Source organism: Miscanthus floridulus, chromosome 10 (genome assembly GCF_019320115.1).
Source record: "Miscanthus floridulus cultivar M001 chromosome 10, ASM1932011v1, whole genome shotgun sequence".
Classification (NCBI taxonomy): Eukaryota; Viridiplantae; Streptophyta; class Magnoliopsida; order Poales; family Poaceae; genus Miscanthus; species Miscanthus floridulus.
The window spans coordinates 47358621-47375373 of record NC_089589.1 but is presented as its reverse complement, the minus strand read 5'-3'; the positions used below and the strand labels follow the sequence as shown (position 1 = coordinate 47375373).

Genomic DNA, 16753 nt, shown 5'->3' with positions numbered 1-16753 from the left:
TTTATAAGGGGGGAAGGTTGTAACACCTCAGGTGTTTGGTTCCACATTTGCACTTGCATTTCATAAACATGAGCATCTTTCATCCATTCATGAGTTTGGAATTATCTAAAACATGCTTTTGAAACATTGCAACATATTGTTACATTCTATGTGTGATTGTTTTAGGAAATGCACAGTGTGTAACACTCAAGTGCAACATGTGCAACACACTTTGTTTTAGGAAATGCATAGTGTGTAACACTCAAGTGCAACATGTGCAACAAACTTTAGTGAAACAAGGTTAGCTAGTACAATGCCACAAACTCATGAAACACATAAAACATGGTTTTGAAACAGAAGTAACAAAGTCACTTGTTTTCCTTGTTTCAATACATGTGATGCTTGATTTTGGTGTGACCAATGTGTGGTGTGGCTAATTATCCTCTTAAGCAACTTAGTTATACTTAGAATGTCATTAGGAACAATGTTCATGTTGATCAATTTGCCTAATTAGGTTTCCAAGTCATGGTTTGACTATTGTGGACCCCTAGAGATCCTGAGTTTGACTATTTAAGAAGTATAGCTTAGAGTGTTTGTATGTCTAAGCAATCTAAAGCAAAGTTGTAGAAAATTTTATAAGGAACAAACTTTGTTTAGGAGCCAAATCATGAAAATGTGCAGAACATGCTCTAAAGGGACCCACAAGTCAATTTTGGGGTTCAAATTGAGACTCTAAAATTTTCTAAGTCCCAAAGCAAGTTTTAGTTTCAGGTGTTGATGTTTGGAGCAGTGTATCTCCCAAACCAAGCTGAACCAACTTGAGCTCCAATTGTAAAAGTTGTAGCCCGCATGTAGATCTCCAACTTTGTTTACTACGCCAGGAATTGGATCATCACGGTTGATTAGTTGCAATGCGATGAAACTGCGCTGTCAGGCTCGGTTGGCTTCGCTGAATCGCAATTTTAGAATCGGCACAGTGGCCGATCGGCCACAGACCGCTGCTGCGGCATGGTCGCCACGCACTGTGACTGGCCTGGCATTGCTGGCCATGGTCAACAGCAAGACGGCCACGTCCGTCTGCCCTCCCGCTCGCTCTCAGTCGCTCTCTCCCTCTTGCGCGCGTCCGAGGCACTGAGAAAGCAACGCCGCCGCCATCGCCATTGCTCCACCGAGCTCGTGCGCCACCGCATCCCCGCCATTTCCTGAGCTAGCACACCAGAAGCTCCGCCTTGCTTAGCTCCAAAATCTCCACCAACTTGCAGCGTCAATTGACCTTAGGTGAGGGCCTTCGGCCATTTCTGCCACCGTCCGCCATGACCAAGTCGCGCCGGAGTTGGAGCTCACCATGGCCGACCACCACTGGAGCCTTCTCATGTCCCTTTCTTCCTTCCCTTAGCTTCCTCGCGAGCCCTAGAAGCTTGTACCAAGCTTAGCCATGCCCTACATGGCCAGACCTCACTGGAGCACCATTGGATTCCGCCTCCGTCCGCCATGCACGCCGCCGTCCTTGCTAGAGTTCGGTAGAGGTTGAGGGAAGAACATGGTTATGTGTGGCTCGTCGAGGCGAGAGTGCCGGTGCCCTTGGCCTCGCCTGAGTCCTCGCCACCGGTGAGCAAGCGCGGGTCAACCGCCGCTACCCTACTCTGCAGTCTCTGACCGGTGGGACCGTTGACCCTGCGGGTCCCGCGTGTCAGTGAACCATGTTTAGGTTTTATTGATTTAAATGCAGATTTGATGCTGTTTTGTAAAATTTATAACTAGAGTTTGGTAGATCCAAATTGGGTGGTTCCAATTTTGTTAGGATCACAGTGAAGTGTAGTATTTAGGAAAAATATAACATGAACACTTGTAGTGGAAGTTTTGGATGAATTAAATTGAAACTTGAAATGTGTTTCTAAATGCATGCAAACTTGTTTAAATTATATCTTGCGTTCCTGTGATCTAAAAATTATGAAATTTTGTTTGTGAGCTAGTCTCACTTAGTAGAAGCTCTGGTAAAAATTTGAGAGTCATTGCATGTATGGTTTTTTAGTTATAGATTTTCCTTTTATCATGGAATGATCCTTGTGTGAATTTTTGTAATTTATCTATGAATCCAATGACCATGAAATTTTGTGGAGGATGTCCTAATACCTTACGGATGCTAGGAAAAATATAAAATCTATTGCTTGATACTTTTCACTAGGGTTTCCTAATTATGTCATTTTAAGCTTTTATGGCTTGTCATTTTTGTGTAGGATGTTATACTTGCTCAAATGATGTGGAATTTTTATAGTCGTCTACTTGGAGCATGTATTACCTACTATAATTTTTGTAGATTAAATGGTGTAGTTCTCATATATGTTTATCATTTCTCTTAATTAATTAAATAAATTAAGAAAGGCTTTAAAAAGAAATGAATTGGTGGTGAAAACTTTATTTTCTGGTGTTCTTGTGATATGTGTGATAAGTTAGTAAAGTTGGTTTTGTCCAATTAATTGTTTCTAACATAAGTTAATAAATATTTCCTTGCATTATGTCTTTCTGGACAGTTCTTGGTACTTTACAATGTTCCTCATGATATTTTGGTTTGCTGGGAATGTGGTGAATACAAATATTGTAGATAACTTATGTATCTAGCTCCTGTCAAAATTTGGGGGCATTTGTCCTAATAGTTTAGGAGCTACGGTCATTCAAAGTTAGATCACAGTTTTGCTTGCTCTCTATCTTGTTGGACCTGATTATGTGGTTCTATAAATTTGACCTGGTAAAAGTTAGAATCATGACTTTAGGTCTGAAAATGAATTGTAGGCAATTTCATAAGCTTTCCAAATTGTCCTGTTGCCTATCATTTCGATTTGTAGATCTTCAGTTTTGGTCAGTTTACTATACCGCTATATAAGTTCCTGTTATGCTGAAATACGAATGATTGTGTGTGCTCAGTTGCGATGTTCTTGTTGATTATTTAGGTGCTAGCCTAACTTGAGAACATGCTTAGGTGCAGGTGCTAGGTCCTTAACTGAAGATGAGCAATTGTACATTAGATTATATAAACTTGGTAAGTTAAAGTGATTTGAATAGAGCTTAAGTCGGAAAATGCGAACTGCAGTAAGCATGTGCATTCCCCGAGCATTTATAACTTCGTTCATGTGCATCCATGATATTTATCGTGCACATACATGCAATAGGTGTGCCAGAGGGAGTGATGCTTCTGGAGTTCGAGGGAGCGAGCTAGAAGGAGGAGCCTGAGGTGTAGGAAATCGATGAAGCAGCCGCCGAGGAGGAGTTGCCCGAGTGCCCTGACCACCAACCATCCTCTTTCCTGAAAGGCAAGCCCCGGAGCATATTAAGTCTCCCATGTTTTTACAAATATCAAGAGTATATTTTATTCGTTGATGATGCATTAAGTATAGTAATTGGTTGGAACCAATTGTTGCATTATATATCCATCCTTGTCCAGATATCGCACTTGAATCCTATTTAAGTTCAGGAATGGGTTAAATGCTTAGCCATGCTTACTGCGGTAGAAGTCAGGTGATTTCCTGTCACCTATGAGCTTTAGGATGAGGTAGATCACGGTTGGCTATATTTGCTATCATGGAAAAGAACCATGTTAATAAGGAATTAAGACCAGGCGGAGTCTTGTGTAGGTTTGGACATAGTGACTCCGTCTATGTCGTTTAAGGACCGATACGCTGTATGTCCTTATGTCATGTTGAACGTAGCCTAACATTTAGCTGGAAAGATAACTTGTTCTGACCGCAAAGCCTAGTAGTTCGATTTAGGCTAGGGACGCGAGCAGGGGTCACAATCTAGATGGAAGTAAGGATGTGCGGAGAGCTATTGGCGTAAGCCTAAGGGCGGGTTAAGTCACCGAGCACTCATGGCAGAGTGGTTCTTTGATTTTGTGGCACTAATCGGACTCACGACTCCTGAATTATACCAAAGGTGACTTGTTTGTGACCCTGACAGGGGAAGCAAGGTTTGTGTTAGGAATACCCCTCTAGCTGGATAGGAATCGATTCGAATCTCCATCTCTCCTGGATAGTGAGAACTTGACTGAGCAGCGGCAACGTAGATTAAATTAATTTAACGATATGGTTAAATGGATGCTGATGATTATGTTGCCATGATTTATACCTGCTATGGTTATTAATGTTTGCATCTTAATCAAATGATTGCTTAGTACAGGTGCTAATATAGATGATAGGTTAATGGCTAAAAGTCACTGCTAGTTCAGGTTAAGAGTTGCTCATTATTACTTATGCTTTTCCACAAAAAGAAAGCATCAGCCAGATCCACTAAATTAAGCTATGCATGATCCTTGGTGTCATTTGTTTTGGTTTCCAACGGGTAAGTCTAGCTGAGTACATTCTTGTACTCAGGGTTTATTCCCTCTCGTTGCAGATGACCTTCTATATCAGGGCTTCTGTAAGTATTGTCTCCACCCAGCGGGTGATGAAGACTAGATCATGGGCATGATCTCTATTTTTCTTATCCAAATGATTTTGTGGGTTGTGATCAGCAAACCAATATTTGTATTTGAACTCGGGTGTGTAAGTTAAACTATTTGCTTCCGCATACTTTACAAGACCTGTTTTGTAATAATGATGACTCTCAGGTGTTGTAACCTAATTGCAAACTGTCTAGGAAATGTTGTAATGTACAATATGTTATGTTGAATTATTGTGATCTTGGTTGTATGCAAGTTGGTTTGAAATCCGTCATGATTTCAGTTGACTACCAGGTTTATATGGGCTCAAGTGCGAGAATTTGATTGTTTCGGCGATTGTTTTTGTACTTGTGCTCTTATAAATTGGTCGGTTTTATGACATCATGGGACTTTGGTCATCGCATACACAAAGTGTTGTTCCCATAGCGCTTTCGACCACCCACCAACAACACCAGATACACCAGGGAGACGAACCCCGGTATATGGCTCAAAGACTTCCAGTCCCTTATTGAGCCGAAGGAGTGGATGATGACTACTTCATCATCTAGTACCTCCCCATTTGTGTGGGGGAGCATGTTCAAGCATGGCTGAAATTCCTTCTGCCCGACAGCATCCGCGACTGGGCAGATCTCAAGAGGGTCTTTGTCAGAAATTTCCAGGGGACATATGTCTATCCTAGGAATTCCTTGGACCTCATGAGCTGCCAATAGGAGCCCAATGAGTCCTTGCGTGATTACATCCACAGGTTCTCAAAGCAGTGCAACTCCCTTCCTGATGTCGTCGATGCTCACATCATTAGCGCGTTCCTCTCTAGGACAACCTGCGAGTCCTCAATCCACAAGCTCAGTTGTGTGAAGCCCCGTACCACCCATGACCTGCTCGACATTGCCACAAACCACACCTCCGGTGAGGAGCTGGTCAGGGCAATCTTTAGCGGTGGTCAGGACAGGGGCAAGGCCAAGCGCAAGGACCAAGAGAGTGCCCCTCCACACAAAGGGGCAAGAAGAACAAGAAGGATCGGTGCCAACCAGCCAACCCAGCTTTGGTCATTGCGGTCGACCGAGCTGGGAAGCGGCCCCATCATGGCTAGCCCAACCACTTTGACAAGCTCATGGAGAGTCCATGTAATGGAGATGGGGATCCTGATCTTTCGTCAGGATCAAGATAAACAACGATTTGTTCGGAGAGCGACACACCGATCTGGCTTCAGATCACAAAGACCCAAACCCTGCAACCTTAGCACCATGTCTCCTCTAGTTATCAACTGTGTCACAATCCGATTGACCTCGCCAAGAAGGCTAATCCCTGCTACGAATCGAAGAACACAAGCAAGAACAAAATAAAAAGCAACTCAATTAAAGTGACAATTGCAGATGAATGATTAAGTACTCGAAGTTGGGGTCTTGCAAACTGATAACGGCGACTGTTCAATGACAGATTGATCTAAAACAAAACCCAAAACCTAAAGTAGGTGGTGGCTACTGATTATATAGCCTAAGGGATGTCCAAGGATCCCTCTTCACGTCCTAAAGGTGTCCCAACACGTTACAAGGCCCAATGGCCCAAAAGATGACGATGCAGCGCCGTGATAGATTCTGGACGTCAACTTGTTTCGACGATTTCCATTGATTCTTATGTCATTTTGATGTGGGACAACTTCCATTGGTTTCCTTATGAAATTATCTTTCCATCCATATGTGGATCATAAAAAACGGAGTCCATTTGCGACCTGGATGTCCATTTTACTACACGCTGGTCCTGAAGCCTGAGATGGACTCGAACTCAAGTTGGACTGGGCCTCTGGCTTGGCTTGGACATCCTTGCTGGCCTCCTAAGGTGGTGGCCAAGGAGGAGGACGTCCAAGGGCTTTTTTGGTGGGTTCTCCAAGTCCTTGGGGTGTGCTCCCACTTGGGTCAGGGTCCCAAGGATGAATAACAAGCCCATAACGACAGTGTAGCTCCCAACAGAAACAGCGACAGAATATCTTGATGGTTTGGAGGCCTTGCTGATGTGATATTGAGATGAGACTAGACCTATTTGAAATATTATCAAACAAGCTTTCCATCAAGTGCTCATTGACCTCGATCGCACTCCAGATGGCTGAGTTATGGCCTTCCCAATAATGCACTGTCGAGCTGCCGATGAACCAAAAATTCAACTTTGATGAACTTGCACGTTGAGACATATTTGTACCTACATTCAAATAACGACATGTACATGTGGAACCAAGTGAATTGTACCAAAAATCACTATGCAAATGTAGGAACGAGCTCACCTTATAAACAATGGTCGTATCCGATGGTGTTATGTCCTCATCATCCTCCCCTTCTTGACAACAAACCGTCCTCGGTTTGGGATTAGCTGAAGAAAACGTTGTTGGTAGTAGCCAACATTGCTCCCCTTCTTAAAATTTAACATGTTTCTTTATAACAAAACTAGGGAACTCCACATGACAGGATTATAGCAATTGTAATTCTTTGGTTGATCATACTTTTGCACAATATAAGGAGATTTCAGATTTGAACAAATATAGACACGATGCACTATATACTCTCCTTTACAATTATATTTTCCAATAAAATGATATGTACAAGTAGACAACCATGACAATTCAACACATTTAAGTTTCTCTTCTAAACTACTAAGAGCATATAAAGTATCAAACTCAATATAACCCAAAGTATTTGAAGAACACAATAATTTCTTTTCATCTTTTTCGGTAGCAATGGGAAGCAATTTTTTATGTTCAGCATAAGTAATTGGTTCCAAAGCCAAAGCATCATACTCATTCACTAGTTGTGGCATACGTATAATAAAAGCATTTTCACACAGCTCTTCTTTATCACTAGCATTATTAGAATAATTATTTTTTGACAAAGGCAATTCAGATTTAACATCCAATTCTTTCCTTTCATTAGCAGCTCTATCTCTATTAGTTTGTGCATTTTTAACATGGTTTAAAGTTTTACCAGACTCCAAAGTATGTGTGGGAGGTGGTGGTGGTGAAGATGTTGTTGTAGTGGCGAAAGTAACCACTCGCCTTTTTATCGCAGTCTCAACCTTCGCAAATGGTTGCTCCACCCTTGCTAAAATCTGGTTGAGGTTGTCGCCAATGTTGGTATGGTTCTTTTGCTGACATTCCTGCAATTCTTTTTTTGCAAGCATAGCAAGCTGGAACAAACATTTAAGAGTATAAAATTCTATATGAAAAACAATATCTTATATTTCATGCCTCAAACCACCAAAAAACGAACAATGGTATCTTCCATGTTCTCTACTATCCCACAACGTATTGCACACTTTTGAAACTCTATATAATATTCTTGGACAGACATATTGCCCTGCTCTAAGCACTGCAATTTGTTATGCCATTCATGTTTATAAGAAGGAGGAATAAAATGATCACGCATAGCTATCTTAAGTTCTTCCCATGTACCAGGTAAAACATCCTCTGCAACTAGCCCATACCACCAAATAATGGCAAAGTCCTTAAACTCACTAGTAGCTTGTCGAACTCTATATTGCTTAGGTACAAGGTGAGCACTAAACTTTTGTTCTACCATTATCTCCCAATTAAGGTATCCTTCAGCATCATAATGACCCAAAAAGGATGGTATGGTCAATTTACCTCTCATACCTCGATGATTATAGTCTATATGTGAGGGCTCATTGTTCTTTATTCGGTCCATCCTTGCAAACTTCTAGTCCATGATTTCCTGCAATTCACTCTTAAATAGAAACTCATTGTTTGATATTGTTAGAAATTAATATAAATCCCCTATCAACTATTTATGGGTAAGTGGAATCACACTCTCACATGTCTTACCAAGTTCTTACAAGGTTCTTACCAACGCAAAGCAGTGGATGGTACAACCGGTGGCTGGTTCGTGATACCTGTGAGGGTGTGACACCAAGATTGCAAGGGTCTTTTTCTGTACCGATCTGAAGTATATGTGGAGCTTGGGAGGCACGAAAAAGAACAAATATATATATGTGGCACACAAGTCAGTGACAGACAACAATATTGAATAAATGTCCAGAGCACTTGTCCTAGTTGCTGGCCTATACGTGTTTCTATCACCAATTGTGATAAACAAGAGAGGAAACAAGGATGAAAGGAAACAAGTATCAAAGGTAGCAACGGATGTGAACAAGGCAAAAGGTATCACAAATAATAGAGCTATTGAGTGTTCCTTATGTGCTCCTTTTCGATATCTTCTATTCTCTTTTACTATTTTTTTCTTTTATTTTTTGTCCAATCTTTTTTTTCTTGCTTTTGCTCTTTTGATATTTTTTTCTCAGCAAGGAGCACACAAGAATAAACCACAAAAAATTTGAGCTCAATTGAATAAAAGATGTGGCCTATAGAAAATTAGGACTGTGCTAAAAAGCATACCAAAACTTATGGGTCCAGAAACTCAATTTTGCTAATCGAATTTCACAAATCTAATTTTTGCGAACCCAGCAACGCTGGGATGAAATAGATCTAAAATTTTCTGGCGTTCTCCGTAGATATAAAATTTTTCCCGTTTCGAGTTCGGATGCAAAAGTTATGACTGTTTTAAGGAAGCTACTCGAATCAGGGATTTAGTGGACACAAGATGCAAACCGATGGTGATACGAAATAGCGGCGGGTGGAGGTATCAACACAAACTAGAAAAGAACATAATCTAAACCAGCAACAAGACTTTGACCTAGGACACAAACTCAACAAAGCGGACTCTGAAATTGAATCATGCAAAGGCTATGGCGCGGATGGTTATAGGACAGGAAACAAATATGGCATTGGACTATGAGATAAAAGAAAAAACACTCGAACTAAGGGTAAGATGCGAACTTGATGGTATACCTGAAGCTCTGATTACCACTTAATGGGGACGGGGATCCCGATCTTCCGTCCGGAGATGGTAACTATCGTTGTGGTGGAGAATGACACACCGATCCGGCTTCAGATCACAAAGACCTAAACCCTGTAACCTTAGCACCACGTCTCCTCTGGTTATCAATCATGTCGCAATCCGGTTGACCTCGCCAAGAAGGCTAATCCCTGCTACAAATCGAATAACACAAGCAAGAACAAGATAAAAAGCAACTCAATTAAAGTGACAATTGCAGATGAATGATTAAGCACTCGAAGTTGGGGTCTTGCAAACCGATAACGGCGACTGTTCAATGACAGATTGATCTAAAACAAAACCCAAAACCTAAAGTAGGTGGTGGCTACCGATTATATAGCCTAAGGGACATCTAAGGATCCCTCTTCACGTCCTAAAGGTGTCCCAACATGTTACAAGGCCCAACGGCCCAAAAGACGACGACGCAGCGCCGTGACAGATTCTGGACATCAACTTGTTTTGACGATTCCCATTGATTCTGATGGAATTTTGATGTGGGACCACTTCTATTGGTTTCCTTATAAAATTATCTTTCCATCCATATATGGATCATAAACAACAGAGTCCATATGCGACCTGGACGTCCGTTTTACTACACGCTGGTCCTGAAGCCCGAGATGGACTCGAACTCAAGTTGGACTGGGACGTCCTTGCTGGCCTCCTAAGGTGGTGGCCAAGGAGGAGGACGTCCAAGGGATTTCTTGGTGGGTTCTCCAAGTCCTTGGGGTGTGCTCCCACTTGGGCCAGGGTCCCAAGGATGAATAACAAGCCCATAATGACAGTGTAGCTCCCAGTAGAAACAACGACAGAATATCTTGATGGTTTGGAGGTCTTGCTGATGTGATATTGAGATGAGAGTAGATCTATTTGAAATCTTATCAAACAAGATTTCCATCAAGTGCTCATTGACCTCGATCGCACTCCAGATGGTTGAGTTATGGCATTCCCAATGATGCACTGTCGAGCTGCCGATGAACCGAAAATTCAACTTTGATGAACTTGCACGTTGAGACATATTTGTACCTACATTCAAATAACGACATGTACATGTGGAACCAAGTGAATTGTACCAAAAATCACTATGCAAATGTAGGAACGAGCTCACCTTATAAACAATGGTCGTATCCGATGGTGTCATGTCCTCATCACCATGCACCAACCACGCCTATCCCGTTAGACACCTCTACAAGGACTATGAGCTCCTCAAGCGCTTCCTACGGCAAGCGGCCAAGCCAAAGGAAGGGAAAGACAAGGAGGAGGCAGCCAAGAAAGGTGGCACGATGGGCAAGGATGATGATGGCATCTGTGACCCCAAGGAATGCCTCATGATCTTTGGGGGATCAGATGCCATCCACTCCAAGCGCCAGCACAAGGTACGCTACAGAGAGGCATGCGCCGCTGAGTCGGCCATCTCCTCTTTCCTTAGCTGGTCGAACTTTCCAATCACTTTTGATCAGAGAGGCCATCCTTCCCACGTAGCCCGACTAGGTCGCGACCTGCTTGTCATTGACCCCATCGTCCATAAGAACCACCTCACCAAGGTCCTAATGGACAGAGGTAGCAGCCTCAACATTCTCTACGTTGACACCCTCGACGCCATACACATCCCCCGACCGGAGCTTCGCCCAGTGAGCTCTCCCTTCCATGGAGTGATACCAGGGACGCAGGCATACCCGCTCGGATAGATCGACCTGCTCGTCATGTTTGGAGGCCGAGCCAACTTCTGCTTGGAGGTCCTAACCTTCGAGGTGGTGGACTTTTTGGGGTCCTACCATGCCATCTTAGGGTGGCCATGTTATGCCAAGTTCATGGCGATCCCCAACTACACCAACCTCAAGATGAAGATGTTGGGACCGAACAATGTCATCACCATGGGTAGCCCCTTTTCACATGCCTACATGTGCGATCGTGAGCATTACGAGATTGCCACTGCCATCATCAACTCCACTGAGCTCCTAGAGCTTTGGAATTTGGTGACTCCAGCAGTCCTCGACTGCAACGAGCCGACCTCCTCAAGCGCCTTCCATCCAACTGAGGAAACCAAGGCGATGGGGATCGAACCCACCAACCCAACCAAGATGGTGCGGAGTGGGACCAAGCTCCCCGCCAAATAGGAAAGCCAGCTCACCAACTTCCTACGTGCCAATCATGATGTCTTTGCATGGAAACCTTCTGACATGTCAGTCATACCAAAGGAGGTTGCCGAGCACACACTATGCATCATCCTAGGCTCAAAGCCTGCCAAGCAATGCTTGTGTCACTTTGACGATGAGAGGCATAGGGCCATAGGCAAGGAGATCACCAAACTCCTGGCAATTAGATTCATCAAAGAGGTATACCACTCTGACTAGCTAGCTAATCCTGTTCTTGTAAAAAAGAAGAATGGGAAATGGAAAATGTGTGTTGATTATACTGGCCTCAACAAGGCGTGTCCAAAGGACCATTTTCCTTTGCCGCGCATAGACCAGATAGTCAACTCCACCTCAGGATGTGAAATCCTCTCCTTCCTGGATTCCTTCTCAGGATAACACCAGATCGCGATGAAAGAGTCTAACCAGGTCGTGACTTCATTCATCACCCTGTATGGTTCGTACTATAACGTAACCATGCCTTTAGGTCTAAAGAATGCTGGCGCCACCTATCAATCATGCATGCAGCGATGCTTCGCCAACCAAATCGACCTGCCCGACCAACCTGACCAAGTCGAGCAGCCAAAACCAACAATCGCCATCTATGTAGATGACATAGTGGTGAAAACGGCTCAAGCTAGCAACCTGATCGCAAATTTGGCCGCAACATTCGTGAACCTCCGAAGCTTCAGCATCAAATTGAATCCCAAAAAATGTGTTTTCTGGGTTCCAAAGGGGAAGCTCCTTGGATACATCATGTTTGAGCACAATATCGAAGCCAACCCCAAAAAAATCATGGCCATCTCCAATATGGGCCCTATACGCAACATCAAGGGTATACAGAGGCTCACTGGCTATCTAGCCGTCCTTTGCTGATTCATCTCCTGACTAGGCGAATGGGTGATGCCTCTCTATAAACTTCTCAAGAAGATAGATGCATTAGTCTGACTAGAGGAGGCACAGCAGGCTTTGGAAAGCCTCAAAGCATCACTGATGTCGGCCCCAATCCTCATCGCTCCCGAACAGGGCGAATCCCTCCTCCTCTACATTGCAGCAAGCAACCACGTTGTGAGCACCACCTTCATTGTTGAGAGGGAGGAGCCAGGATACCCCCTGAAGGTCCAACAACCAGTGTACTTTATGGGTAAGGTACTCGCCGACGCCAAGGTTCGCTACCCCTAGGTTCAGAAGCTTCTATACGTCGTCTTGATGGCAACCCGAAACTCCTACACTACTTCACTGATCACAAAGTCATCGTCGTCACTTTGTAACTGCTAAGAGACATCATCCGCAACCACAATGCCATGGGATGAATCTCCAAATGGGCTCTCGAGCTCATGTGCCATGACATTAGGTACATTCCTTGCACTGCTATTAAGTCTCTGGCTCTCGCTGACTTCATCGCCGAATGGACGGAAGTCAAGCTCCCAACCCCGAATGTCACCCATGAGTACTGGATGATGTACTTCGATAGGTCAGTTATGGCGCCTGGCTTAGGGGCTGGAGTGGTTCTAATCTCCTAGATGGGAGCAGGCTTTGCTATGCGATCCATCTTCATTTTTTAGCCTTGAATAATGCCGCGGACTATGAAGCCCTCGTCAATGGACTGCGCATCGCCGTTGAGCTCAGTGCCACGCGACTGTATGTCCGCGGTGACTCAGAATTAGTCATCGACCAAGTCATGAAGGAGTCCTCCTACAAGAGCCCTCTCATGGCAGCATAATGCTAGGAGGTTCATAAGCTCGAGGACAAGTTCCAAGGGATTGAACTGCATCATGTCCCCCAAAAGGACAATGATGCCGCCGATTTCCTTGCAAAATTGTCGGCCAGGCGGGTTCCATCTCTAGATGGGGTCTTAATCAATGATCTCCATGAGCCATCTGCCCATGTTCTGGAAGATCTGACGCAGACCCACTCCAACACCAATCCGGTACCTAGGGGCTCCGACACCCCGACATGCCCCGACCCCGACCAAGTGCTTGGGGGCTCCAACCTTGGTGCCTCCATGGCAACATCACCCGTCGACATCTCTGTGATGGCACTAGATCTGGTCAACTAGAGAGCACCACTGCTCGCCTACCTCCACGAGGAGGTTCTCCCACTAGAAAGGACTGAAGCACGATGAATCACTCGACGCACCAAGATATTCGTTACCATTAGTAATGAACTTTACAAGTGAAGTCCATCGGGAGTGCTCATGAAGTGCATCCCGACCGACCAGGGGAAACAACTTCTTCTCGAAGCCCATGCCAGAATCTATGGACATCACGTAGCCCCAAGGTCGCTGGTCAGGAAAGCTTTTCAGCAAGGTTTTTACTAGCCCACTGCGCTATGAGATGTAGAGGTGGTGGTCCGTAGGTGTGAAGGATGCCAGTTCTACGCTCCGTAGACTCATCTGCCAACGCAGGAACTTTAGACCATCCCCATCACTTGGCCATTCGCGGTCTAAGGCCTCAACATGGTTGGACCCCTCAAAAAGGCCCTAGGTGGCTTCGCTCACCTACTCGTGGCGGTGGACAAGTTCACCAAGTGGATAGAGGTGAAGCCCATCACCAATATCCGCTTGAAAGAGGCAGTCAAGTTCTTTCTCTACATCATCTATCGGTTTGGTGTTCTTAACTGTATCATCACCGACCTCAGAACAAACTTTATCGGGAAGAAGTTCCTGGACTTCTGTGATGGATATGGCATTAGGATCGATTGGGCCTCGGTCGGTCACCTACATACTAACGGTCAGGTCGAGTGGGTCAATGGCATGGTCCTCCAAGGACTCAAGCCCCACATCTTCAATCGACTAAAAAAGTATGCCGAGCGATGGGTTGCAGAGGTCCCAGCGATCCTCTGGAGCATAAGAACAACCCCAAATTGGTCCATGGGGCTCACCCCTTTCTTCCTGGCATACAGAGCCGAAGTAGTGTTGTCATCCGACCTCGATCATGGCGTCCCAAGAGTAAAGGCCTTCGATCGAGACCGAGCCGCGAAGAATCAGCAGGACGTAGTTGATCTGCTTGAGGAGGCTCGTGAGACGACCATCATCTGCTCTGCTCGTTACTAGCAAACTCTCCATAGGTATCATGAAAGAAAAATCATAGGGAGGATCCTCGAGGTCGGTGATCTCATACTCCGGAGGACCTAGTCAGCCAAGGAGAAACACAAGCTCTCTCCACCATGGGAAGGATCCTACATGGTGACCAAGGTGATCTGACCGGGTGCCTATCGACTGAAGGATGACAACGGTAATGTTCTCATCAACACATGGAATATCAAACAGTTACATCGTTTCTTTCCCTAAAGCTCGGTCTTACAACTTATTTCCATTCAAAGTTTGCTCCGACAGTGCCCTAGCCCAAGCACTCTCGCCCTAGGTTGCTCGGGGGCTCCACGGGGGTGTGATACCACCCTCCTTATTTTACTATCATGTAGTAATACTTTTTGCCCAAACAGAAGGGCGTCGCCCAAACAAAAGGACATTCCGTTCCTTTAATTATCATACGTAACTTACGCTTTAACCTCCTGACCTATCACACCCCACCAAAACCTACGGTTATGAGTAGCTAAGCCTCGCGGGCAACACCTAGGTTCTTAAGGTTGCAGCCTATGGGTCAATGGGCAGGTGTGAAAAAGAAAGGACAAAAAACAAAGCTACGCAAAGATAAAAACAAGGACGGACGGGACAAGCTTCCCCTCACAAGTGATTTCATCACAAAAAACAAACTTAAAATGTTCATGAATATAAAACTATTTACACGGGGTCTCCCCGATGAATTCAACTTTTACATAAACTGACTATTTTTACTCTAACTCTATTATGGCCCCCAACGGCATCGGCTGATGGTATGGTTGACGAGGATGAAGGCAGCTCACTTCTGATCGGGACGATGCTCGCCTCCGACCTAGCCTCCACTGCCCCCGTAGGCTGGACGACATCTTCTTGGCCCATGTCTATGGCCACGGTCAAATGGCAAGCCTCCATCACCCACTGCGCGGTGACCTGCTCAGCGACTATCTATGCATGTGGCACCAAACTCTCCCCCAACGCATGGATTTTGTCTACGCTCCACCCATTGGTGTATCCTCTGCAGATGGCCACAAAGTCTAGATCGGGGTGATGGGTCACCACTGAGGTCAGCACCACTGACGTACCGTAAAACATGCCATCGGAGATGAGCGCCCGAACTTCATTCGGGACCTCTGCTAGCTGGACGACAGGCGTACTCATGCTCGGTCCCGACCCGAACACCTCGGAGACCACCACCTGTGCAATATTGTGAATCTAGTCATGCTCTCCCTCAAGAGCACGTCGCTCCTCAAGGGACTGGGCTAGCGCCTCCACGCCCCGACCAACTGCCGCCTTGACCGTCTCCAGCTCTTGCTCTAGAGAACTGATCTTTTCACCCGGCTCTAGAAATAGACGACAAATTTAGAAGTAAGGAAAAGAAAAGTTCAAGGCATCAACTAAAGGCAGAACAGGTACATACCGAGGTGAGCGCTTTTATGAATGGAGAGCCCTTCCTCTTGTTGGGTCACACTCTCAAGCAGCCGAGTGTTTGACTCCTCTGCTCCGAGCATCTGCCCTCGGAGTGCAAGCAATTCTTGCTCGGCATCCGACCGGGCCTTTCACTCTGCCTCCAGAGCCTCCAAAGATTTCTAAAGCACTACATTGGTCTTTGCCAAGTGGGCCTTCACGATATCAAGTTCTCGCTCGGTAGCAGTCACCCGCTCGACCGCACGCAGCTCCACCGCCCGTGCTCCCATCGCCTCAACCACCTGGTCTTGGGACTCACGACGGGTGGACTCTAGCTGGTGCCTGAGCTCGATGACCCACCGTGATGCCACCGCTTCTTGCTCCATCCGACCGTGCTCCTCTCGGAGAAACCAGGACTTGAGGATCGACATCATCTCCAAGTCATGCGAGACAAAAAGAAGGCACACTGAGACAACTGTTTAAATGCCAAGGAATTGAAGACAATACTAGGAATGCATAAAACTTACCTCTGCAATGTGTAGCAGGTCCACAGTAATGGCCTGATGGATGAGTTCAACCCTCTCCAAGGCCTCCTTGAGCCTCGCCTTGGTAAGGGCGAGATTGGACTCCATCGACAGTCCTCTCTCCCCGAGCAGGTGCCAAAGCAGGATGGCAGGATGGCTGGCGGCTCCACCCTAGTGTCCTCTTCGTCATCGAAGGGGATGACCGCTACTAGGACTCCATGGCTCACCGGCGGCTGCTCTAACTCTAGCCTTGCCATGGCTCCTCTAGACCCCTCTAGGTCTAACCAGGCAGGCGAACTGTGTGCTCCTCCATCGGGTGAGACAGGGAG

General features: G+C 45.4%; 1 protein-coding gene across 1 annotated transcript; it reads left to right on the top strand.

Annotated features, from left to right (window-relative positions):
• Positions 1-11114: 11114 nt before the first annotated feature.
• Positions 11115-11420, top strand: LOC136488569 (uncharacterized). The gene has a single exon (XM_066485460.1). It carries the CDS (start codon positions 11115-11117, stop codon positions 11418-11420), a length of 306 nt encoding a protein of 101 aa, XP_066341557.1.
• The last annotated feature ends 5333 nt before the right edge of the window (positions 11421-16753 follow it).

What these genes read in the sequence shown, in the direction of transcription:
- LOC136488569 (XM_066485460.1), top strand. Translation starts at nt 11,115, where the DNA reads ATGGCGATCCCCAACTACACCAACCTCAAGATGAAGATGTTGGGACCG.